General features: G+C 41.6%; 1 protein-coding gene across 1 annotated transcript in view; it reads left to right on the forward strand.

The window, feature by feature from the left end:
* GBE1 (1,4-alpha-glucan branching enzyme 1) overlaps nt 1-26,325 on the forward strand; it is a 264,980-nt gene that overhangs the window by 123,019 nt on the left and 115,636 nt on the right. The window contains exon 9 of the mRNA XM_056559362.1: nt 20,713-20,828. Coding sequence (XP_056415337.1) covers nt 20,713-20,828 — 116 coding nt within the window. The remainder of the gene's footprint in view (nt 1-20,712; nt 20,829-26,325) is intronic.

Genomic DNA, 26,325 nt, shown 5'->3' on the forward strand with positions numbered 1-26,325 from the left:
GCGAATACTCTGGAATTTGACAAATTAGTGGAGTGGATGGAGAACTTTGTTGTTCCTGTTTGTCCATCCGGAAAAGTCAAAGAGACTGCAAATCCCTTGTAGTCCTAGTTCTAACTTAACCTAGGGGACAGTAAACCTAGCTGCTTATTTTTGGAATAATTTATTTTGGCCAATGACGCATTAATTGTCCATTCCCTTGCATTTATTATATCCCTTAAAAACTAAAACTACATTTACAATATTTCTGCAGAGTGATCTGTAAAAAACATCTATGCTGTACACTAACACAATACTACAACACATGTAGAGTAATCTGTGAACTCAGCAACACCAGCATGCATTGGATCTTCCATTCTCTCCACCCTTTTATTTATTTAAACTAATTCTATATTGAGAGTTCATGATGTGGCTAAAAATTGCTTATATATTTTTTAGCATAGCCACTAGGGATCGACCACTATCATTTTTTTAGGGCCGATACCGATACTCTTTGGAGGTTAGGGCAGATAGCCGATAACTTATACCGATATTCCGGTATAAGTGAACAGCTATTTATCCCCCCGGTGACACCGCTGCAGATCATTGATTCAAAGCGGGCGCTTTAAATCAATGAACTGCAGCGGCTTTTGCGGTGCCAGAGACCGCCGCCACCCGCTACTCTCCCCCTGCCTGTCCTTGGGTCCTGAGTCCTATCACCGCCACCATCCCCCAGCCAGAGACCGCCGCCGCCGTTGCCCCATTGCCTCCCCCATCCCCGGTTTTATAATTAACTGTTCCCGGGGCCCGTGGTCCACGCTTCTTCTGGCTCCTGCGGCGTCCTCCTGAGCTGTCACTGTGCGCACTGACGGTGACGTCGCGTTGAGGACGTCACTCATCATTGCGCTGCGCAGCACACAGCGTAACACAGGACGCGCAGGAGCCAGAAGAAGCGTGGACCCCGGGTACAGGTAATTATAAAACTGGGAATAGGGGAAGCAATGGAGCAGCGGCGGAGGCGGTCTCTGGCTGGGGCGGTGCGGTGGGGGGTGCGGCACGGTGCGGTGGTGGGGGGTGTGGGGCAGTGCGGGGGGCATTATCGGATTGTCGGCAAGGTAATTGCCGATACCGATAACGTCCAAAATCGTGAATATCGCCCGATAAAATCGGCCAAACCGATAATCGGTCGATCTCTAATAGCCACATCATGTCATCAGTGGCTTTTTTTTTTTTTTTTTATGTTCCAGAAGATCAAAGTTATGTTGCCTTATTAGTGCTCCGATTTTCTACGTATTAATAAGTGATAGATCAGCCAGCTATCAGCTATAAAGCTATCATCTAAATTCTATGGCACTGAGATAATTTATAATGTGCTAAAATGTTGATTGCTTTTTTTTTTCCCCTCCCATTTGCTTTTTCTGTGGACGGCTCATTACAATTCCACAAAGCTGTATGTTTTCTGCTGAGCAGAAGTATCGGGATCCCACCAGGCCTGTATTGTAATTCTTTTCTTTGCACTGAAGCAATAAATGTATATAATCACACACTGTGAAGTTGCATATATTATGTATTTTAGTTGCAAGTCATATCTATATTGCTTCTTAAAAGGGTTATCCAAGCTTTCAAAATGTATAGCCTAGGTTATCAGCATTGGTGTTGGTTTGACTTCTATCATCTCTGGCAGTCATCTGTTAGAAGAGGCGACTGTGCGAAGCATGGGCTGAAGCTTTTTATAGTTTACATGGGGCATGTTAAATTTTAAAGTACCTGTATCGATACCACTGTCGATCCCGGGCATTTGCATGAGTAGAAGAAGGATGTAGAGGCGTCAGCATGGTAGTGGAAGTTAGGTGAGTGGGGTTTTTAGTTTAATTTTGAGGGAACTTATTGGGGGAAACTACACTGCTTAAAAGAATAAAGGGAACACTAAGATAACACATCCTAGATCTGAATGAATGAACTAATTATATGAAATACTTTCGTTTTTACATAGTTGAATGTGCTGACAACAAAATCACACAAAAATTATCAATGGAAATCAAATTTATCAACTTATGGAGGTCTGGATATGGAGTCAGACTCAAAATCAAAGTGCAAAATCACACTACATGCTGATCCAACTTTGATGTAATGTCCTTAAACAAGTCAAAACGAGGCTCAGTAGTGTGTGTGGCCTCTACGTGCCCGTATGGCCTCCCTACAATGCCTGGGCATGCTTCAGATGAGGTGGCGGAATGGTCTCCAGAGGGATGTCCTCCCAGACCAGGACAAAAGCATCCCCCAACTCCTGGACATTCTGTGGTGCAACGTAGCATTGGTGGATGGAGCGAGGCATGATTTCCCAGTTGTGCTCAATCGGATTCTGGTCTGGCGGGCCAGTCCATAGCATTAATGCCTTGCTCTTGCAGGAACTGCTGACACTCCAGCCACATGAGGTCTAGCATTGTCTTGCATTAGGAAGAACCCATGGCCAACCGCACCAGCATATGGTCTCGCAAGGGGTCTGAGGATCTCATCTCTGTACATAATGGCAGTCAGGCTACCACTGGCAAGCACATGGAAGGCTATGCGGCTCCCCAAAGAAATGCCAACCCATACCATTACTGACCCACCGCCAAACCAGTCATGCTGGAGGATGTTGCATGCAGCAGAACGTTCTCCGTGGCATCTCCAAACTCATGTCATGTCTGTCACGTGCTCAGTGTGAACCTGCTTTTATCTGTGAAGAGCACAGGGTGCCAGTGGCGAATTTGCCAATCTCTGCGTTCTCTGGCAAATGCCAAACATGCTGCACAGTGTTTGGCTGTAAGCACAACCACCACCTGTGGATGTTGGGCCCTCATACCACCCTCATGGAGTCTGTTTCTGACTGAGTGGACACATGCACATTTGTGACCTGCTGGAGGTCATTTTGCAGGGCTCTGGCAGTGCTCCTCCTGGCACAAAGGTGGAGGTAGCTGTCCTGCTGCTGGGTTCTTGCCTCCTCCATGTCTCCTGATGTACTGACTTGTGTTCTGGTAGCGCCTCCATGCTCTGGACACTACGCTGACAGACACAGCAAACCTTCTTGCCACAGCTCACATTGATGTGCCATCCTGGGTGAGCTGCACTGCCTGAGCATCTTGTGTGGGTTGTAGGCTCCGTCTCATGCTACCACTAGAGTGAAAGCACCGCCAGCATTCAAAATTTACAAAAACATCAGCCAGGAAGCATAGGAACTTAGAAGTGGTCTGTGGTCACATCCTGCAGAACCCCTCCTTTATTGGGAGTGTCTTGATAATTGCCTATAATTTCCACCTGTTTGTTCCATTTGCAAAACAGCATGTGGAATTGATTGTCAATCAGTGTTACTTCCTGAGTGGACAGTGTGATTTCATAGAAGTGTGATTGACTTGGAGTTAAATTGTGGTGTTTGTGTTCCCTTTTTTTTTTTTTTTTGAGCAGTGTACTTAATGGAAGCATCTGCCTGTTAAATATACCGGTCATCGTTATGACACAGTCACCATTGAGAATAAGTGAGTTCTTGATTGTATGAAAAAAACATACATTTATTGTAATCTTCTTGACATGGCAGACATGAAAACAAGACCTCTTCATGTAATGACAGTCCTTAGCATACAGTAGATACAGTAGGAAGGTTATATAGGCATGTCCTTAGACGTATCTCACCAGCTGAATCAATCTTGAAGTCCTTCTAAGATGGCCTCCTTTGTTAGCCTCTGTCATCAGGCTGGCTTGGTCTGGTCTGGCTTGGCCCCGCCTTCCTTCCTCCTTGATTCTTTGTGTTGCATCTTTGTATTACAGACGACCCTTCTTATATACCATAACTATGGGGGTGTTTACTATGATTGAAGTGTGTCCTTTACATATGTGGGCATGTTTATCCTAAGTAATCCTGTGTTTACTATCCATAAATACAGTGGTGATCAAAATTTTGGGCACCCCAGGTAAAAATTTGTATTAATGTGCATAAAGAAGCCAAGGAAAGATGGAAAAATCTCCAAAAGGCATCAAATTACAGATTAGACATTCTTATAATATGTCAACAAAAGGTAGATTTAATTTCCATTTACACTTTCAAAATAACAGAAAACAAAAAAATGGCATCTGCAAAAGTTTGGGCACCCTGCAGAATTTATAGCATGCACTGCCCCCTTTGCAAAGCTGAGACCTGCCAGTGTCATGGATTGTTCTCAATCATCATCTGGGAAGACCAGGTGATGTCAATCTCAAAGGTTTTAAATGCCCAGACTCATCTGACCATGCCCCAACAATCGGCACCATAGGTTCTTCTAAGCAGTTGTCTAGAAATCTGAAACTGAAAATAGTTGACACTCACAAAGCTGGAGAAGGCTATAAGAAGATAGCAAAACATTTTCAGATGTCAATATCCTCTGTTCGGAATTTAATTAAGAAATGGCAACCATCAGGAACAGTGGAAGTTAAAGCAAGATCTGGAAGACCAAGAAAAATATCAGACAAAACAGCTTGCAGGATTGTGAGAAAAACAATACAAAACCCACGTTTGACAGCACAATCCCTCCAGAAAGATCTGTATATATATATATATATATATATATATATATATATCTATTCTGATGGGTGTATACATAGGTCATGGTTACCTTGTTATCTGATTGGATACTACTAATCTTACATATATGGTACTTCTCTGAAGTCTCAATGTGACTATGTGTCTATTCCCCTGAAATAGTATATACTATGTCATGAAATATCTCTTCTATCTATAGCATTCTGGTAGATCAATTTAACTTTTCCAAAGGTCATTTCAGCCATCTTACACAATTACCTTGAACCATAGGTTACAATGATATTGTATATAAAATAAATACATCTCCTAACATATTTTTACACTGCCTAATAGTAGGTTCCTCACCTACCTTACTACCTATCTATTGGGGACTACAACTTAACAGGTTAGGATTTTCTACAAACTGGGTACTTCTTCCTAATCAATGGGATTCTATAGCTAGCGGGGCTTCTACCTAATAGAGGAGATCCTTACCTACCTACTGGGGTTTCTACCAGATATGGGGGTGGCTTACTGGGGGCTTCTACCTAATAAGGGATTATCTATTTACAGTTTTATTTTTACCTAATAGAGGTAATTCCTTACCTACATACTGGGGGCTTCTACCTAATAGGTGGGAGGGGGGATTCCCTACCTGACTAGTGGGGACATATCTTTATTATCAGTGTCAATGAGGACCTCATGTTCTACTTAACCAAATTTTGTGCTACCTGTGCTGTCATCAATGCTTGCAATTGGTGAGGGTGCTGCTGCTAGTTTTACTCTAAAATGTATAATATTGATGACCTATGCTGAGGAAAAAGCCATTATTTTTAAAAGCCTAAAGGATACATACCAAACTTGCAAGAACAATCTGCACCTTAGAACTACCTTTACTGGAGAGATGCATGTGTACATTGAATGTATATCAATAGCCTCACTGACCTGATGAATGCAAGAATGTCCTTTTTAAACATGTTGGGGCAGTATGCATTGGAATACAGTACATTTTAAGGGGCTGTCTAGCTTGTAACAATTGATAGCCTAGCCTCCTGATAAGCCAAAAGTATTAGATACACTTGGGTTCTGACTGCAGGCACCTCCACTAATTAACTGTATAAAAGGGCAGTGACTCTTGGAAATGGGGCAGCACTGCAGGTCTTTGCGCCACCACTGCAAATTGTATGGCGATGCAAGAATGAGTGATGCACCCCGTTCAAACAGTTTATTGTCGGGGTGTCAGTCGTTAGATCCTACTGATCTAATGATGGCCAAAGGGTACACCATCATATTTACAGGATGGATAACCCTTTAATCTCTGCATAGTTGTTTTTCTCTTCAACAGGGTATCCTTCCAAATGACTTTTGGTGCATGGTTTTCAGTTTTATTTTATTTGTTTTATAATGAAAGTGGTAGCTATGTTATTCATTGACATACTTTTAAAGTATACAGTTGCTGTTTCCTTCTTCTCTGACACTCTGCATAGTCCAGCTATTGTAGTTTAGTGCTTTTTATCATACAATTTGGACTCTTAAAGGGGTACTCCGGCACTTACACATCTTATCCCCTATCCAAAGGATAGGGGATAAGATGCCTGATTGCAGGGTTCCGCCGCTGGGGACCCCCGTGATCTTGCACACAGCACCCCAGTTAAAATCAGTCCCCGGAGCATGTTTGCAGCGGCTTTTGCGGTGCCAGAGACGGCCGCCGCCACCCGCTTTTCTCCCCCTGCCTGTCCGGATGTCCTCTTGAGTCCTATCACTGCCACCTCGACTCCACCCCCCACCACTGCACTGCCCCGGCCAGAGACCCCTGCTGCCCCCATTGCCTCCCCCATTCCCGATTTTATAATTACCGGGGCCCGGGGTCCACGCTCCTTCTGGCTCCGGTGGCGTCCTCCTGAGCTGTCACTGTGCGCACTGACGGTGACGTTGTGTTGAGGACGTCACTCGTCATTGCGCACAGCGTAAGACAGGACGCCGCAGGAGCTTGAAGTAGCCCGGGCCCCGGGAACAGGTAATTATAAAACCGGGGGATGGGGGAGGCAATTGGGGAGCGGCAGCGGTCTCTGGCCGGGGCGATGTGGTGGTGGGGGGGGGGGGTGCGCATTGGGGGGGGGGGGCGCGGTGGGTGGTGCGGCACAGTGATGGGGGCGGGGTTCGGGTCATTATCGGATTATCGGCAAGGTAATTGCCGATACCGATAAAGTCCAAAATCGTGAATATCGGCCGATGATATCAGCCAAACCGATAATCAGTCGATCCCTACTGTACAGGACCCTGAAAAAGCTCCTGTCCTCTACATAGGCAGTGATTTCCAGCAGATCTCTCTTACTTTTATGTGTAAGGACTTGCTTTATCTGTATTAGGCTGGGTTCACACCACATTTTGTTACGGCTGGGAGGAGGCGGGCGGGCTTAATCGCGGCACCCGCACTCAGCCGTATTCGGGAACCTTATTTTATGCATGTCTATGAGCCGACCTGAGTGAACCGCAGCCTCCGGTCGGCTTCGTTTTCGTCCGTATGCGGTTTCCCGACCGCAGGCAAAAACGTGGTCGACCGCATTTTTGCCTACGGTCTGGAAACCGCATACGGACGAAAACGAAGCCGACCAGAGTTTGCGGTTCACTCCGGTCGGCTCATAGACATGCATTAAATAAGGTTCCCGAATACGGCTGAGTGTGGGTGCTGCGATTAAGCCCTGCCCCCCTCCTCCCAGCCATATGCGGGAACCGTAGTTAAGAAAACGTGATGTGAACCCAGCCTTAGTTGTCTACCTATTTTTCTTTTCTAAGTTGTCTACCTATTTTTAATCCTCACTTTTGGATGACATTTTAGGGGCTCCAAAACCAATTACCAGGTTTCTAAAGAGTTATGGTCTCATCATACCATGGTCTCATCATACAATGAAGTGCCCCCGTGGGCACTGGTGTCGCGGTGGTGGTGGTCGCCGCCCAGTGCTGCGCCATTTTATGCTAGGGACGTTGGGGACCCACACTGAATAGGTGGCCTTGACGTGGCGAGTGGGCTTGTACTTTTTGATCAAAAATGTATACTAACAACCTGTTAGTTTTTGATATTATGCTGAGAAGCAATCGAATGTCTGTTTTCTACCCGAATTCTCATCATACAATGGTTTCATCATACAATGGTTTCGTCCTGGAACCAATTCATATTGTAATTTGATGAACCACTGTATACAAATACAGAACAATAACTGAATACTTTGTTGCTTTTTCTTAAATTGCTGCTTCTGTTACAAAATATGTATTCCATTCGTTTTAGGTTAGGTTACCTTTGTTACAGTCAGTATTTGTATTTTCCATTCTGAAAAAGCAGCTATGCTTCTATTTTCTTGGCCTAGTATACCTTTCCTTTATATATTTAATCATGACAACACATCATTCACTTATATTTGTCCAACCGCAAGCAGACTGACAATGTAATTCACTCAAATAATAATCCCTTTGAATTCAAAAGTAATCTACTCGACAGAGTCAGAGCTTTCTACATGCTGTGTTTCTGTTTATTAAAATACCTGCAATTCACACCATCGGCTATAGCCTCCTGCAATCTTACTTTAGCAAATCCATAGGATCTTTATCAATTTAATTTGCGAGTGTGCTGTTGAAGTCATGGTACATAAAAAAGCATGGCCATAAAATTAGCAGCATGATAAAAATTTGTATTTTTGTACATAAAGTGCACATATGTCCATTAAAATGTAGCTTCCCACAGAATGATTGCCAGTTGTGCAATAGCGTGACACCAGCAACTTCGTATTTGTACCGGTCCTGGAGTTAAATTATTAAAGTTTATTAATTGTACTTTGAAGAAAAATTGCGAAGTCTGGTGCTTGATGTATGATATTTGACATACCATGCAACTTTCACTTGACTCGCACTGCGGGAATTTCTATTCTGATTCTAATAGCTGTGAATTTAGTATGGAGATGTCATTCCTGGGCAGACGTGAAAGCCAAGTGTAACTTATAATGGTTACTTTATTGCAACCACTTTAGGTCATGATGTTGTATAGCTGCAGTTCTTGGATAGAAATTGCCTTGTAGTTTTGTTATCTAAATCTTTGTCCATCGCAGTTACCGTATATACTCGAGTATAAGCCGAGTTTTTCAGCACAATTTTTCGTGCTGAAAATGCCCCCATCGACTTATACTCGAGTGAACTCTCCGCCTGTCAATCCCTTCTAAGTGGTCTTCAACCTGCGGACCTCCAGATGTTGCAAAACTACAACTCCCAGCATGCCTGGACAGCCATCGGCTGTCCGGGCATGCTGGGAGTTGTAGTTTTGAAACCTCTGGAGGTCCGCTGGTTGAAGACCACTGCAGCCTTCGTCATCATCCAGACCCCCCTTTAGTTTTCTACTCACCTCCCCTCGGTGGGAAAGAAGGGTGAGCTGGTCCGGGACATCTATGCTGCAGGGACCGTCCGGTGGGGAGGGCTAGTCGTTCCGGGCTGTCTTTTTTTTTTCCGGGAGGCCCTCTTCTCCGTGCTCCGGGCCTGCCCCGGACTAGTAACGAATGCACATCAACGTCCCTGTGCGTCGTCGTCAAGGCAGCGTCACTAGTCCGGGTCAGGCGCGGAGAAGAGGGCCCCCCCGGTGATAACGGACAGCCCGGAATGACTAACCCTCCCCACTGGACGGTCCCTGCAGCATAGATGGCCCGGATCAGCTCACCCTTCCTTCCCACCGAGGGGAGGTGTGTAGAAAAAAAACCTGTGGACCTCCAGAGGTTTCAAAACTACAACTCTCAGCATGCCCGGACAGGGATTGACAGGCGGTGATGATGACGGGGGTCTGGATGATGACAGGGTGATGATGACGGGGGTCTGGATGATGACATGGGGGGGGGGGGTTGATATATTTCCCACCCTAGGCTTATAGTCGGGTCAATAACTTTTCCTGGATTTTTGGGGTGAAATTAGGAGCCATGGCTTATATTCGGGTCGGCTTATACTCGAGTATATACGGTACTGAACGTGCTTTCAGGACTGTAACCGATGTTTTTAAAAGGCATTTACAGATTTTTTTTTTATTTTTATGAATACATAATTAACCCCTTAAAGGTTGATAGGGGATTAGATGTCTGATCACGGGGGTCCCGCCACTGGAGTACCCCACAATCTTTCCTTCTGCACCCCTGTACATCAGCAGCCTGGAGCTATGTTTGCTCCGTGGCTGATGATGGGCGATACAGGGGACGCGGTATAGTGACGTCACGGCCCCGCCACCTCGTGACCTCACGCCCCACCCCCCCAATGCAAGCCTATGGGAGGGGGGTTGCGGCTGCCGCGGGGGACCCCCGCAATCAGACATCTTATCCCCTATCCTTTAAGGACCTAGCCCATTTTGGCCTTAAAGGGGTACTCCGGTGGAAAACTTTTCTTTTATTTTTATTTTATTTATTTTTTATCAACTGGTGCCAAAACAGATTTGTAAATGACTTATATAAATTCTTAATTTTGTAACTTACTTTATAAAAAATATTAATCCTTTCAGTACTTATTAGCTGCTGTATACTACAGAGGAAATTATTTTCTTTTTGGATTTCTTTTCGGTCTGTCCTCGGTGCTCTCTGCTGACACCTCTGTCCATGTCAGGAACTGTCCGGAGCAGCATGTATTTACTATGGGCATTTTCTCCTGCTCTGGACAGTTCCTGTCATGGACAGAGGTGTCAGCAGAGAGCACTGCATACAGACAGAAAATAAATTCAAAAAGTAAAGAATTTCCTCTGTAGTAACATAGTAACATAGTTCATGAGGCTGAAAAAAGACCAGAATTCATCAAGTTCAACCTATATCCCTAATGAGTCCCTACGGAGTTTATCCAGAGGAAGACAAAAAACAGTCATACTAGAGGTAAAAATTCCTTCCCGGCAGTCAGAATAAATCCCTGGATCAATGTTCTGTCCCTATAAATCTAGTATTCATAACCAGCAATGTTATTACTCTCAACGGATGCATACAGCCCCGTTTTGAACTCTTTTACAGAACTCACCATGACCACCTCCTCCGGGAGAGAATTCCACAGTCTCACTGCTCTTACAGTAAAGAACCTCCATCTGTGCTGGTGTAGAAACCTTCTTTCCTCTAAACATAGAGGATGCCTCTTTGTTATAGATACAGTCCTGGGTATAAATAGATCAGTATACAGTTTATAGTATACAGCTGCAAATAAGTACTAGAAGGATTAAGATTATTTTAATAGAAGTATTTTACAAATCTGTTTAACTTTTTGGCACCAGTTGATTAAAAAAAAAAAAAAAAAAAAATTTCCATAGGAGTACCCCTTTAAGGACACCCATTTTTTTATGTTTCCATTTTTTTTTTTTGCTCTGCATCTTTTAAGGGCCATTCTCTTAAAATGTTCCATCCTTAGACCCATATAAGGGCTATTTTTTTGCGTAACCAATTGTACATTGTAATTACCCCTTTCATTTTACCATAAAATGTATAGCACAATAAAAACTTTATACTATTTGTGGCTGGAATTTTTCAAGTTTTTATGAACTGCACTTTATGTTAAAACTGACATATTCCTTTATTCTGTGGGTTAATAAGATTAAAATGATACCTCGGCTACATGCTTTTCTATTATTTTACTGCTTTTAAAAAGGTAAAAAAATGAATAAATAACTTTAATAAGTATGTTTAAAATTGTCCTATTCTGACCCCCTATAATTTTTTTTTTCTCCGTATATGCGGATGAAAGAGGGCTCGTTTTTTCATGCCATGTATTGTAGTCTTTATCAATACTACTTTTCGTATATGTGACTTTTGGATGATGTTTTATTCCTTTTTTTCTGGTATATGATGTAACCAAAAATCAGCAATTTCAAAATTTGATATTTCATTGACATTTATTAGATTATTTTATATATATATATATATATATATATATATATATATATATATATATATATATATATATATATTTATTATTTATTATTATTATTATTATTATTATTATTATCATTATTATTATTATCATTATTATTATTATATATAATTTATTTTTTTTGTAAAATGGAATAAGACAATGATTTATTTTAGTTTTGTTTGGAGAGGGGCTTATTCAAAGTTATAATTTATTACATTAAATTAGTTCAATTAAATTTAAATCCTTACAGGGGGACAATTTTTATAGTAATATTTTGATTGCTGCTGCTGTTCGGTGCTATAAATAGGCATTGCATTGATCTGTGATAGCGGCAATCTACTTTATTGGTATGCCAAAAGGCAAACCATAGAATAAGATTGCCAAAGTGGCCCTGGAGAAGATGAGTGGAGCTTCGGACGCCATCTTGACTCATCAGACCCCCACAATTTTGCTGCGTGTTGTCTAGTAAGTCTCTCAAAGTCCTCAGCAATACTTCAGATGCAATGATCAGAGGATTGGTCCTCTACAACTTAACAAATTCAGCACCGCTTCTATTAAAACATATAAAATGAACTGTCTCAAACAGCATGGTGATGTTAAAAGGGGGTCATTTAGTGAAATGGCTAATAAGATTGAAAATAGACAAAGGCTCATTGAGTCCATCCTATAACCCTACTGCATTTATACAGAATTAGGGAAACCAAAGCAAAAAAGTCTATGCAGTCTTTGAGTAAAGGGTAGAGCAGGGAGCTGACCGACCCTGATCCGCCACTCTATCTCACTGTATCTGCATCCTCTGGATGAAGATACAGATGAGGAGACAGTAACCTTGGGCATCGGGCTAAAAATGCCCAGTACTAACAGCGCCTCTGAACAAATACAGTGGTCCCTCAACATATGATATTAATTGGTTCCAGGAGAATCATCATATATTGAAACCATCATATGTCGAGTACATATGTCTATGTAAAAATGGTAATTGGTTCTGGGGCCTCGGAACCATTGTATGTTGAATACATATCTCTATGGGAAACTGCTAATTGGTTCTGGGATGACCATTGTATGGGGAGTATTTAACAAACTATGGTGCCTCCAGCTGTTGCACAACTACAACTCCCAGCATGCATGTACAGCCATTGACTGTCTGGGCATGCTGGGAGTTATATTTTTGCAACAGCTGGAGGCACACTTGTAGGGAAACATTGATGTATGGGGTGTATAGTGTGTGTATATGTATTGTATGTGATGTGTGACATCGCATACAGTACTGTACAGTTCTTTAAATACCTTCAGGGGGGACAGAATGTCCTCCATTACGATCCTGCCGACTACAGCTCTATAGGAAAGGAAGGGGAGGGCAGCCAGCAGCTCATTGGATGCCTGCAGCAAGATGCTGCAGGCTATTGGCTATGGCTGCACTGGGGGGGGGGGGGCAGGGCTTACACGGAGCTCACAGTGGAAGCCTGCGTGAGTTAGCAGGACAGCATGTGAGTAACAGGAGGCAGAACGGGGCACACGGGGACATTAAACAACTATCTGTCAGTTGCTGAAGTTGTCAGCGCTGTCAGACAGCTGTTTGTATGATGGCCCCGACACACAGCAGCATCATATGTCGATGCTGCCTTCAACATACGATGGGCTCTGAGAGGCCATCATATGTTGAAATGATCATGTGTCTGGGCCATCATATGTCAGGGGGTCACTGTATATTAAAAAGTAGAGGGTCCAATACAGAGCCCTGTGATACCTCGCTGTTAACTGTGACCTAATTCAGAGTATGTTCCATTGATAGCCACCCTCAAAATGAATCCCCAGAGAATAAGCAATATTAAATTGCCACCTTTATTATTTAGTGCCCTAATAGTGTGGTATTGAATTAATTTGAACCTGAGAAATCGGAGTATTAATCGTGCATATTAGCCTTGTTTTCTATGAACACAACCCTACTGGAAAACCTACTATTCATAAGCCAAGTTGTTGACGTCCTGATATGAATCTAAAACACGTGTAATTTGGATCTATATACTAATAGGATCAGAATAATGTAAAATATTTCTCTTTTATAATAACATTCAATATTTCTGCATTGTAAACAGCTAGAATGATGTCAGCTGGTAATTATATGTTACTACTAGGAACACAAGCCATTGCATTGTCACATTATGGCATACAACACTTCTATTATACTCAATGTCACCTTGCCTTTTAGCGTTTTATTAATTAATATTCTGGGAAAGAGAAGCTAATCGCTGGTGGGGAACAGATTTTGCAACCAGATTATCACTGTATAAAACATAATATTCCTTTTTCGTTTTTTGCAATGCGCAGCCTGTTCAAGATTTACCTTTTAACTTCTCCACTTTCAATGGTTATCTCTAGCTTTAAGCCCATGGCAATATAGCACTGAGCATTGATTGGTGAAACACTTACTTTTTTTTTTTTTTTATGTAATTGTTTTATAAGAAGTATCTTTCAAGCAACCATATGCCCACACGTTTCACAGTACACCTCACAAAGTACAATGACATTTGGGAAATGAAAGTGAAAACTTCAGAGAATCTGTCAAGGTTGAAAATGCCAGAATGAACATTAATTTAACTTAGGTTAATAATAGGAGCAAAGTGGAGAAGTGAAGTAAGTCGCTGGAGGGAAGGCAAAGATTTTCCTTTTAAAGATGGGAGAAAAACAGGTAGACAGTAGTTACCTGCAGAATTATGCTGATGAAGGCTGACACTTCTCTCTTTGACTACAGGGCTTTTACCATGAGGCATAGAGTCTTTTCACTGTAGAAAAGAGAATATGCAGATTTCAAGACATGGGTGGTCACTGTAGCTGATCTGCTTGCTCTGCTCTTTATTAAGCTATGATAGATCTCAGTCGAAGGACTCACACAAGTGCACAGTGAGCTCTTCATTGATTTTAAAGGGGATGGGGTCATTTTGAATTAAAGGGGTACTCCGGTGGAAAACTTTTTTTTTTTTTTTTTTTTTTTATTAACTGATGCCAGAAAGTTAAACAGATTTGTAAATTAATTGTATTAAAAAAAATCTTAATCCTTCCAGTACTTATTAGTGGCTGTATACTACACAGGAAATTATTTTCTTTTTGGATTTATTTTCTGTCTGACCACAATGCTCTGTGCTGACACCTCTGTCCATGTCAGGAACTGTCCAGAGCAGAAGAAAATCCCCATAGCAAACATATGCTACTCTGGACAGTTCCTAAAATGGAGAGGGGTGTCAGCAGAGAGCACTGTGGTTGTGACAGAAAATAACTCCCAAAAGAAAAGAATTTCCTCTGTAGTATAAAGCCGCTAATAAAGTACTGGAAGGATTAAGTATTTTGTATAGAAGTAATTTACAAATCGGTTTAAAGGGAAACTGTCAGAATAGTTACCCTCACAAACCAGTGGTAGTGCAGGTGACTTTGAGAAAAACAATGCTCACACTGCCTGGATCCGTTGCTCCGTTAGTTTAATATATCCTTCTTTCTGAATATGCAAATTAGCAGTAAGTGGCACGGGCAGGGTTAAGATTCAGTCTTCGGGCACTGTGACATAGTCACATCAGCACTGTTTCTTCGGCTCTCGGCCCGGGTAATCATTATTCACTGCCTCCCTCCGCCTCTCCCCCTCCTCCTCGCTCTGTAATTGTGTTTACTATTCATGTTCAGTCTCAGGGCTACACCCAGAAGCAGCCTCAGAGAGGCTTCATAACCACAAATGAAAACTGTTAATTTCCAAAGGTAATTTTTTTTTCACAATACATAAATAAATATATAAACATTGTTTACAAAGTTTTTTTTATATATATTTTTTTTTATTTATTTATTTTTTTCAATATGCATTAAATTAAGTTTGAGGATTTTATTCAGGGCTGAAACCTGAATATCTTAGAGTACCTGTCACCGCCAAACCAAACTTTTGATATATTATGTAATTATAAGACACTTTGCTATTTATGTGCTGTTAAAATTCTCAACCTTTATGTTTTTAATGTGATTGAAAAAACGGCCACTAGGTGGCTCTGTACTGTTCCCTGTGCAAATCAAACAGTTAGTTTGGTCTCCTCGGGGCATGGCGAGGCAAAGCTCTCACGGGCTTCAGTGACGTCACGCCTGCTGGGGAACGTCCACTTTTTCCTGCTGGGAGCTCACATAATGGGAACAAGGGGAAAGGTATGATACTGAGCTTTTTAAAGCTCAGAATTTTTTTTTTAAGGGCTGGAGTAGTTAGGGAATATAATCAGAGTTAGTTTAGAATACATGGTTTGATGACAAGTACTCTTTAAAGGGGTTATCCAGGAAAAAAGTTTATATATATATATATATATATATATATATATATATATATATATATATATAACACACACACACACACACACACACACACACACACATATATATATATATATATATATATATATGTGTGTGTGTATATATATATATATATATATATATATATATATATATATATATATATATATATATATATATATATATATATATACCGTATATACTCGAGTATAAGCCGAGTTTTTCAGCATGATTTTTTCGTGCTGAAAACACCCCCCTCGGCTTATACTCGAGTGAACTCCCCCACCCGCAGTGGTCTTCAACCTGCGGACCTCCAGAGGTTTCAAAACTACAACTCCCAGCAAGCCCGGGCAGCCATCGGCTGTCCGGGCTTGCTGGGAGTTGTAGTTTTGAAACCTCCGGAGGTCCGCAGGTTGAAGACCACTGCGGCCTTCAACATCATCCAGCCCCCTCTCACCCCCTTTAGTTCTGAGTACTCACCTCCGCTCGGCGCTGGTCCGGTCCTGCAGGACTGTCCGGTGAGGAGGTGGTCCGGTGGGATAGTGGTTCCGGGCTGCTATCTTCACTGGGGAGGCCTCTTCTAAGCGCTTCGGGCCTGGCCTCAGAATAGTCACGTTGCCGTGACAACGACGCAGAGGTGCGTCATTTGCGTCATTGTCAAGGCAACGCATCTATTCCGGGCCGGAAGCGCGGAGAAGAGGCGCCCCCGGTGAAGATAGCAGCCCGGACCACCTCCTCACCGGACCACCTCCTCACCGGACAGCCCTGCAGGACCGGACCAGCGCCGAGCGGAGGTGAGTACTCAGAACTAAAGGGGGTGAGAGGGGGGCTGGATGATGTTGAAGGCCGCAGTGGTCTTCAACCTGCGGACCTCCGGAGGTTTCAAAACTACAACTCCCAGCAAGCCCGGACAGCCGATGGCTGCCCGGGCTTGCTGGGAGTTGTAGTTTTGAAACCTCTGGAGGTCCGCAGGTTGAAGACCACTGAGGGTGAATGATGAGAAGAGGATGATGAAGGGGGGGTGTGGGGATGATGAAGGGGGGTGGGGATGATGAAGGGGGGGGGGATGATTACAAGGGGATGATGAAGGGGGGATGTGTGGGATGATAAGGGGATGATGAAGGGGGGATGTGCGGGATGATAAGGGGATGATGAAGGGGGGATGTGTGGGATGATGACAAGGGGATGATGAAGGGGGATGTGTGGGATGATAAGGGGATGATGAAGGGGGGATGTGTGGGATGATGACAAGGGGATGATGATGAGGATGTTAATGACGGGTCTGGATGATGACAGGGGGGGATGAGGTATTTCCCACCCTAGGCTTATACTCGAGTCAATAACTTTTCCTGGGATTTTGGGTTGAAATTAGGGGTCTCGGCTTATACTCGGGTCGGCTTATACTCGAGTATATACGGTATGTGTGTGTGTATATATATATATATATATATATATATATATATATATATATATATATATATATATATAATATTATAATATATCAACTGGCTCCAGAAAGTTAAACAGATTTGTAAATTACTTCTATTAAAAATCGGAATCCTTTCACTACTTATGAGCTTCTGAAGTTAAGGTTGTTCTTTTCTGTCTAAGTGTTCTCTGATGACATGTGTCTCGGGAAACGCCCAGTTTAGAAGCAAATACCCATAGCAAACCTCTTCTGAACTGGGTGGTTCACGATATATGTGTCATCAGAGAGCACTTAGACAGAAAAGAACAACCTTAAATTCAGAAGCTCATAAGTACTGAAAGGATTACATTTTTTTTATAGAAGTAATTTACAAATTTGTTTAACTTTCTGGAGCCAGTTTTTATATAATATTATATATTTTTTTTCCTGGAATACCCCTTTAATTTTATTGTACCCGTTATTATCCTGTCCTTTTTTGTTTCTTTGAGAACCATTCATGTTCTATTTTATGCAAGGCTTGACCTTTCCAATGCAAAAAAAGTCACTGTTGACTTGCAGTGTTGGGTCCTAATTTGAATTTTACACTAGAGCTGCACGATCTATCGCAATCAAATTGTGGCCCTTTGCAAAATTTAGCAATTATCTAACAGTGGGCTACACAATGGAGTTGCCGGGCCACACGGGAGCATACATTTAGGTGAAACACGGGAGCAAAGCCTGGCTCTGGCGGTGCCTGTCGCCTCGCCTTTTGGCTCCTCCATTGTACGGCCCACTGTTTCTCCTCCCAGCAGTGCCTAACACTGTGAGGAGGTTGTAACCCTTTCACGACTGGCTGCCGTATATCGTACAGCGAGTTTATCAAGCAAGCTCTGGAGATGAGCTAGCTTCATAGTGACTAATGCCCGATGTCAGGCCCAAGGCCTGATTATGGAAACATACATGTGTTTTTTATTTTATCTGTGTATAACCTAAGACCTGGGTTTGGGGTTCTGGCTGTTTGGTATCTCCTTTGAAGTCATGCACCCTGGTCCCATCATATAATCAAACAGATAAGGGGTCAGGAAGAGAGATGCCCCACCTGGTGGGATCAGATGGGAGGGGGGGGAATGGAGTTTCCCTCCATAGAAGCAGATAAGCCTTAAAATGCTGGACTCAACTGTTGTTCAAGGCTGTGCCACAAGCTGACAAGACCATCCTAAGAATAGCACTATCATGGACTTCTATATCATCATGCTGTAAGAACTTCATCTTTTGTTTTCTGAACTTGCCTTGCAAAACTCTTTTATATATGTTTATACCTGTATGTCATTTGTTTCTGTATTTTTATATAGTCAGCACTGTGATACATTTTATCAGATTAAATGTTTAATTAATCAGCTCTGGTCTTTGATCTCTATATATATGAGCTCACCTTTCTGAAGGCAGCTCTGGTGGAAACACGTTTATCTAAGGGTTAATTTGGTGACTTGCTGGGACTAGTAGTGTATACCCAGAGGTCTGGTGGCCTTAACCCTTGCACCATCACACTCTCTGTAATGTCTTGGCTGGAACGATAGGGTGTGATCGTGACACCCGACATCACTGATCTGGTGATGTCTGACATTAACTCTTTAGATGCTGCGTTCAAAGTTGATTGCAGCATCTAAAATGCTGAAAATAAGTGCTGGTAGCTCAGTGGAGCTGATCGGGCCACACGTGGGTTCCTGATCAGCTGAGAGGATCCCTACCTTCCTCCTTCCTGTCCGATCAGCACTCCAAGAATGCAGGCAGCCTGTAATAATGGAGTGCTGATAACACACACACACTCAGCGCTGTGCTATAGGCTCTTATGGCACAGCATTAATCAGTGTCTGCAATCACAAGATTGCAAGTAGTAGTCCCCAAACTACAAATACCACCCAAAGGCCTAAAAAATTTTAAAATAAAATAAAAATTTTAAAAGAAAAGGTAATAAATGTTAATAATCCCCTCCCCTAATAAGTTTAAATCACCCCCCTTGTTCCCCATTTTTAAATAAAATAATGTAAACAGAAATAAACACGTTGTATTGTGTGCAAAAATGTCTGAACTATTAATCAAATGTCTAAACAATTTGTGATCATATTTTATTTTTTACAAAAATATCTAATTTTTAGGTAGTAAATGAAAACAGAATAAAGATAATGTCATTTATATTGAAAAGTGTACTGTGTAGAATCTAGCGCCCAACCCCCTCAAAAAAAAAGTTGCTAAATTTCTTTTGTTTGTTTTTTGTTTCTTAGTTTCGGTGTAGATTTTTTAAATGATGTAATTATAAAGTGCAATTGGTGGTACACCCTTATTGTTCTGTAGGAGGGAAATTGAAAGCGTTATGGCTATTAGAAGGCGAGGTGTAAATGAACTATTCCCCCTTCCTGGTCCTTAAATGGGCACTGTCAGATATAAAAAAAAAAATGCATGGAAAATCAATAGGTTTTTCAATTGCTTTCAATAGAAAATTTTCAATATTTCATACTGAAAAAGCCAGTCAAACAAATGCCCCCACTGCTGGCTTGAACACATACTAGTATTGCTGTGTCCATGCATCATCACCTATGTCATGGACCCACTTCCTTGATTGACAGCTGTGAGTGCAGGGCTCACAGCTAGAGGAAAAATCCTCCCACTGTCAGCTTGTGTCCCACTACTGTCAGTGAGGACAAGCTGGGAGTTGTAGTTTTGCTAATGCTAGGGGAGATGTGAGCAGACAGCATACTAAGGTAGGGGGCGGGACCCTGCACGGTGAGGCCACACCCCCTCCCTTTGAGAGGAATTCAGACTAGTGAGCTAAATTAAAAGTGTAATAAAAAATAAATAAAGGTGAAGACACACAGAAATTATATGTTCATGGTCAGCATTAGGTACTGAGTGATATATTTAAAAAATATATGTATTTTTTTTGTTGGATCTGACAGGTGCGCTTTGAGGGAAGTCACTTACTCCCAGTGCTCCCTCCCATGCGGTTGTGCTGCACAGTAGAGCCAACACAACAAGGGTGGAGACTATACTATAGCAGGCACATGAAATGCAGAGGAAGAATTAATTCCCCTCCATTTTATGTTCAATCAATGTTTGGGATTGGACATTAAATAGAATAAATGGTGAAATTTCCCCTATCGCAATCGCATATAGAAATCGCAATATTTACCTCCATAATAGCAATCACACATTTTCCCCAAATCATGCAGCACTATTTTTCACACAACTGACTGATTCCCTGAATTTTTAGACCAAATTATGCACCCTCAGATTGCAGGTACGGAAGGACGTATGAAGTAACGAAAGAAACTGTAAAAAAAAAAATCAGGAGACCCTAAGCTTTTTGTAGGGGTTGGCCACAAGGTCAAATAATAGAATTTCATTAATTCCTAAATTTTACTTGGTTACATTAGATAACATATCAGATTGTACTGTGATTATTCATAGTACATATTCTATATGATGGGATTTTATGCTTAAAATTTATATTGTATTTTGAAACTTGCTTTTGGGCTATCAGACCATCCCTAGTATTATGTTTATACATTTTTTTCTTTTTCAGCTGGGAGGTTTTAAGATTCTTGCTCTCCAATTTGCGATGGTGGATTGAAGAATATGGTTTTGATGGTTTTCGTTTTGATGGTGTTACATCTATGCTTTACCACCACCACGGAATAGGTAAGTGTGCTTTTTAAATTTATTTTTATTTTTTTATTTTGTAAGGGTATGTTCAGATGTGTGGGATTTAATCTCACATATTTACTTAAAGGTCTGCCAGCAGACATCCACGGCTTACACTGAAGCTTTCTCCCTTTTAAGACCGTTTATTTGTCGTGCCTTGGTGGTTTTTTTTTTCCTGTGGCTGTGCCAAAACACGTAAATCAGCATTTTTTATTTCACATCATCTTGTCTCCAAAACATACTGATAGGCTAATTTAGATTGTGTACAGCGCTGTGGAATCTCTGTGCGCTATATGAATAAAAAAATATTAGTATTATTTGCTCCAAAAAGCTTTTACAGAGATAACAAAGAGATTAAAACCTAACCCCCACCACTTTCAATTTGTTTTATTGAAAGCCTAATATGTTTACTCATAGTAGATCAGTTATCAGAATAGTGTATAACATGTGAGAACAGAGTATTATAGTAATGAGTCCACTGGCTGTTATATCAAATGGCACAAAAATTATCTGCAGTGTGGTTAATTGTAGTAAATCTTCTGTATTCATGAGCAAAGCGATTTCCCCACCTCTTCCCCTGCCAATGCTTTGCAGCCGCCAGATATCTGCCACTCTTCACAATGGACGTCACTCATTGGCGAGCTGAGATTGTGATCTGTTATCTCAAAAAACCAGAAGAAACAGAAAAGAGAGAGTTTATGAGACAGACCTGATCAGAACATAAATTTAATGTGCAATACTTCTATATTGATATTATTTTTTCTTTTAAGGTTGTCTTTTTGGGGGTGCATTATTCAAAAAAATTTGTGACTCTCTGATAATCCAGATCCGCCTATAACCTGGCAGTTCTCTTGTTGAAATTAGAAAGTGTGTTTAATAAAACCAATGTAATTCTTTGTATAGGGAAAAGTTAAACAGTTGTCTAATATACATTCTGTATTGATGCTCTGAAGATCCCTGCTTGTAGTGGTGCTCCAGAATATCTCCTGGTCAAGTGATGAGCTCCAGGTGCTTGGCTCTGAAGGATAAGTGCACGAAAAACTTTTGCATATACATTGATTTGCAGTGTGAAATAGCAGGATGGTTATTTCTATTACAGACTTCTTTAGGATTTGTTGCAGCGTTAGTTAAAAAGTCAAGGCCCTATTACATGACCTGAGCCCTGGTGTGAACAATTGCCGAGCTTGTAGATCATCATTTGTTTACAGAGCCTATTAGAAGGCTCGTTACCATACAGTCAGCAGAAGTGCCATTTCTATTACAGACTGCTTGAGGATTTGTTGCAGATTCAGTTAAAAGTCAAGACCCTATTACACGACCGGAACCCTGGTGTAAACAAGTGCGGATCTCGTAGATTGGCACTGGTTCACATAACCTATTACAAGGTTTGGTAATTACGTGGAGAGGGCTGCACTATTCATGGCTGGATCGTTCTTGGGGGGGAGCCGACTGGCTCGCCGTTGATGCGGACGTTAATGTTGCCACTGCATCCTCACATGTGAGTACTAGGCCAGAGGCCGGTGCTCTTGCGGGGCAGGATGTGATTAACCCCCTATGTGCTGGAGCATGTCCTACCTTACATGGGGACTCCTCTACCTTGCTGGCCCAGCTGTCTATTCACCCTGCTGAGTCTCCCCTGTCATTGTCTCCTCCTGCACCCTCCACAGCTGCTGCTGCTGCTACCATACAGTTAACTCCTCAGGTGCTGACTGTTAACTCCTCGAGTGCCAGTCTGGGGGCTGTGGCTGCTCCAGCCCCTCCAGCATCTTCCCTACCTGCTGAGCCCATGCTGAAGTATATCTTCCTGGCCATGTCTAAGGGCAACACTGATGTTAAGGTGCTCTTGGCAGATTACGTGAGGACATCAATCTTATCCGACATGATATGGAGAAGGTGTCCGAGTGAGTTAGCGCTGTGGAGGAGAGAGTGGGTGATTTGGAGGATCAGGTCTCTCCACTCAAACGGGACATGCACCTTGTGATTAACCATCTAACTGCACTTGCCGCTAAGTCACAGACGGCATGGAAAACTGCTTGCGATGTAATAACGTGCGCCTAGTGGGCGTTCCCGAGAGGGCTGAGGATCGGGACCCTTGAGATTATTTTGAGAAATGGCTCCTTACTACTTTTGGTAAAGAGACTTTGACGCCATTGTTTGTGGTCGAGCGTGCCCATAGGGTGCCCACCTGTCCCTTACCACCTGGAGCCCCACGAAGCGCTGTCCTTATCCAGATTATCCATTACAAAGAAAGGGACATTATTCTGCGCAAAGCTAGGGACATGAACTCCCTCACCATCAACGGAAGTCGTGTCTCCGAGATGCGCCAAATTTACAGATGTCAAACGCCGTTTACGTGCCTTGAATGTGATGTATTCCATGCTATACCCTGCACGCCTCCGTGTGGTTTCCCTGGGATCTACCCACATGTTTGATACTTCTGTGGTGGTGGCGGAGGGGCTGGATATGCACGAGGGGCAGATAAGACGTTGTCACGATCATGCCCTATTGGTCCAGCAAAGCCACTAGAGAGAGTGTGATGGTGCAAGGGTTAAAGCCACCAGACCTCTCGGTATCCACTAATAGTCCCAGCAAGTCACCAAATTAACCCTTTGATAAACGTGTTTCACCAGAGCTTCCTTCAGAAAGGTGAGCTCCTATATTTAGAGATCATAGACCAGAGCTGATTAATGAAACATTTAATCTGAAAAAAGGTACCACAGTGCTAGGTATAAAATAAACAAATTACATACAGTCACAAAAAATATGAAAGAGTTTAGCAAGGAACGTTCAGAAAGCAAAAAATGAAGTTCTTACAGCATGTTGGTATAGCAGTCCATGAGAGTGAGTCTCCACCTCACAGAGAGTGACCTCATTTGCACAGCCCACTGTTCCAAAGATCTGTCAAACGCCAGTGGGGTATAAATACTCACTGCTCCCCTTATTAAATTCTGTAAGGGGTGTAGTTTCCAAAATGTGGTCACATGGGGGGGGGGGTCCACTGTTCTGGCACCATGGGGGGCTTTGTAAACGCACATGGCCCCTGACTTCCATTCCAAACAAATTCTCTCTCTCTCTCTCTCTCTCTCTCTCTCTCTCTCTCTCTCTCTCTCTCTCTCTCTCTCTCTCTCTCTCTCTCTCTCTCTCTCTCTCTCTAAAAGCTCAATAGCGGTCCTCCTCTTCTGAGCATTGTAGTGCGCCAGCAGAACACTTGACGTCCACACATGGGGTATATCTCCATACTCAGAAGAAATGGGGTTACAAATTTTGGGGGTCATTTTCTCCTATTACCCCTATTTTGGGAAAAACCAGCATTTTAGTGAAAACATTATTTTTTTTTTCATTTATACATCCAACTTTAACAAAAAGTTGTCAAACACTTGTAAAGGTTTTAAGGCTCACAATACCCCTTGTTACGTTCCTTGAGGGGTGTAGTTTCCAAAATAGTATGTGTGTTTTTTTATTTTTATTTTTTTGCTGTTCTGGCACCATAGGGGCTTCCTAAATGTGACATGCCCCCAAAAACCATTTCATCAAAATTTGCTTTCCAAAGGCTTCCTAAATGTGACATGCCCCCAAAAACCATTTCATCAAAATTTGCTTTCCAAAAGCCAAATGTGACTCCTTCTCTTCTGAGCATTGTAGTTCGCCCGCAGAGCATTTTACATCCTAACATGGGGTATTTCCATACTCAGAAGAGATGGTCTCACAAATTTTGGGGGGCATTTTCTAACATTACCCTGTTGTAAAAATGGTAAATTTGGGGGAAAAAAACTGCACTTTAGTGATAATTTTTTTTTTTTTCATTTACACATCCAAATTTAATGAAAAGTCATCAAACACCTGTGGGGTCTTAGGGCTAACTGGACCCCTTGTAACGTGCCTTGAGGGGTGTAGTTTCCAAAATGGTATTCCATTTGGGGGCTTTTCTGCTGTTCTGGCTCCATAGGGGCTTCCTAAATGTGACATGCCCCCCAAAAACCATTTCAGCAGAATTCACTCTCCAAAATCCCATTTTTGCTCCTTCCCTTCTGAGCCCACCGAACACTTGACAAACACATATGAGGTATTTCCTTACTCGAGAGAAATTGGGTTACAAATTTTGGGGGGGCTTTTTCTCCTATTTCCCCTTGTAAAAATTCAAAGTGTAAAAAATGAAGATTATGAATTTTCTCCTTCACTCTGCTGCTATTCCTGTGAAACACCAGGGTTAACACACTTACTGAATGTCATTTTGAGTACTTTGAGGAGTCCAGTTTTTATAATGGGGTCATTTGTGGGGTATTTCTAATATGAAGGTCCTTCAAATCCACTTCAAAACCGAACTGGTTCCTGAAAAATTCAGATTTTGATAATTTTGTGGAAAATTTGAACTTTGAAGCCCACTGATGTTTACCAAAAATAAAAACATGTTAACTTTATGATGCCAACATAAATTTAGTCATATTGTGTATGTGAATCAATATATAATTTATTTGCAATGTCTATTTTCCTTACAGGCAGAAAGCTTCAAAGTTAGAAAAATTCAAAATGTAAAATTTTTTCATCAAATTTTGGAAATTTTCACCAAGATATGATGCAATTATCGACACAAATGTGCCACTAACATAAAGTAGAATGTGTCAGAAAAAACAGTCTTGGAATCAGAATGAAAAGTAAAAGCATCCCAGAGTTATTAATGTTTAAAGTGACAGTGGTCAGATGTACAAAAAACACTCTGGTCCTTAAAGGGTTAATCTTATTTTTACGTTTTTTTTGTTTTTTCCTCCTTGACTTCTAAAAATCATAACTTTTATATTTTCATCCACAGACTAGTATGAAAGCTTGTTTTTTGTGTGACCAGTTGTCCTTTGTAATGACATCACTACTTTTACCATAAAATGTATGGCACAACCAAAAAAATACTATTTGTGTGGGGAAATTGATAAGAAAAACCAAATTTTTGCTAATTTTGGAAGGTTTCGTTTTCATGCTGTAAACTTTGCTGTAAAATACACATATTTTATTTATTCTGTGGATCAATACGATTAAAAAGATACCCATGATTATATACTTGTCTATTAAACCGCTGGAAAAAAAATCACAAACTTTTTAACCAAATTAGTGCGCTTAAAATCCCTCTATTTTGCTGACCTATTACTTTTTCATTTTTCCATATAAGTGGCGGTATGAGGGCTAAATTTTTTGCACCGTGTTCTGTCATTTTTTTGATACCACATTTGCATGTATAAAACTTTTAATACATTTTTTATAATTTTTTTGGGGAATAAAATGTTATAAAAAAGCAGCAATTTTGGACTTAAAAAAAAATTCTACATTCACGCCAATCACCGTAAGGGATAATTAACATTATATTTTAATAGTTGGGATATTTACGCATGCGGCAACACCAAATATGTTTATGAAAAGAAAAAAAAAAATTACACATTTTGGGGGCAAAATAGGGAAAACTGATTTTTTACTTTTACTCTTTGATAGTCCCCATAGGGGACTATTC

Source organism: Hyla sarda, chromosome 2 (assembly GCF_029499605.1).
Source record: "Hyla sarda isolate aHylSar1 chromosome 2, aHylSar1.hap1, whole genome shotgun sequence".
NCBI lineage: Eukaryota > Metazoa > Chordata > Amphibia > Anura > Hylidae > Hyla > Hyla sarda.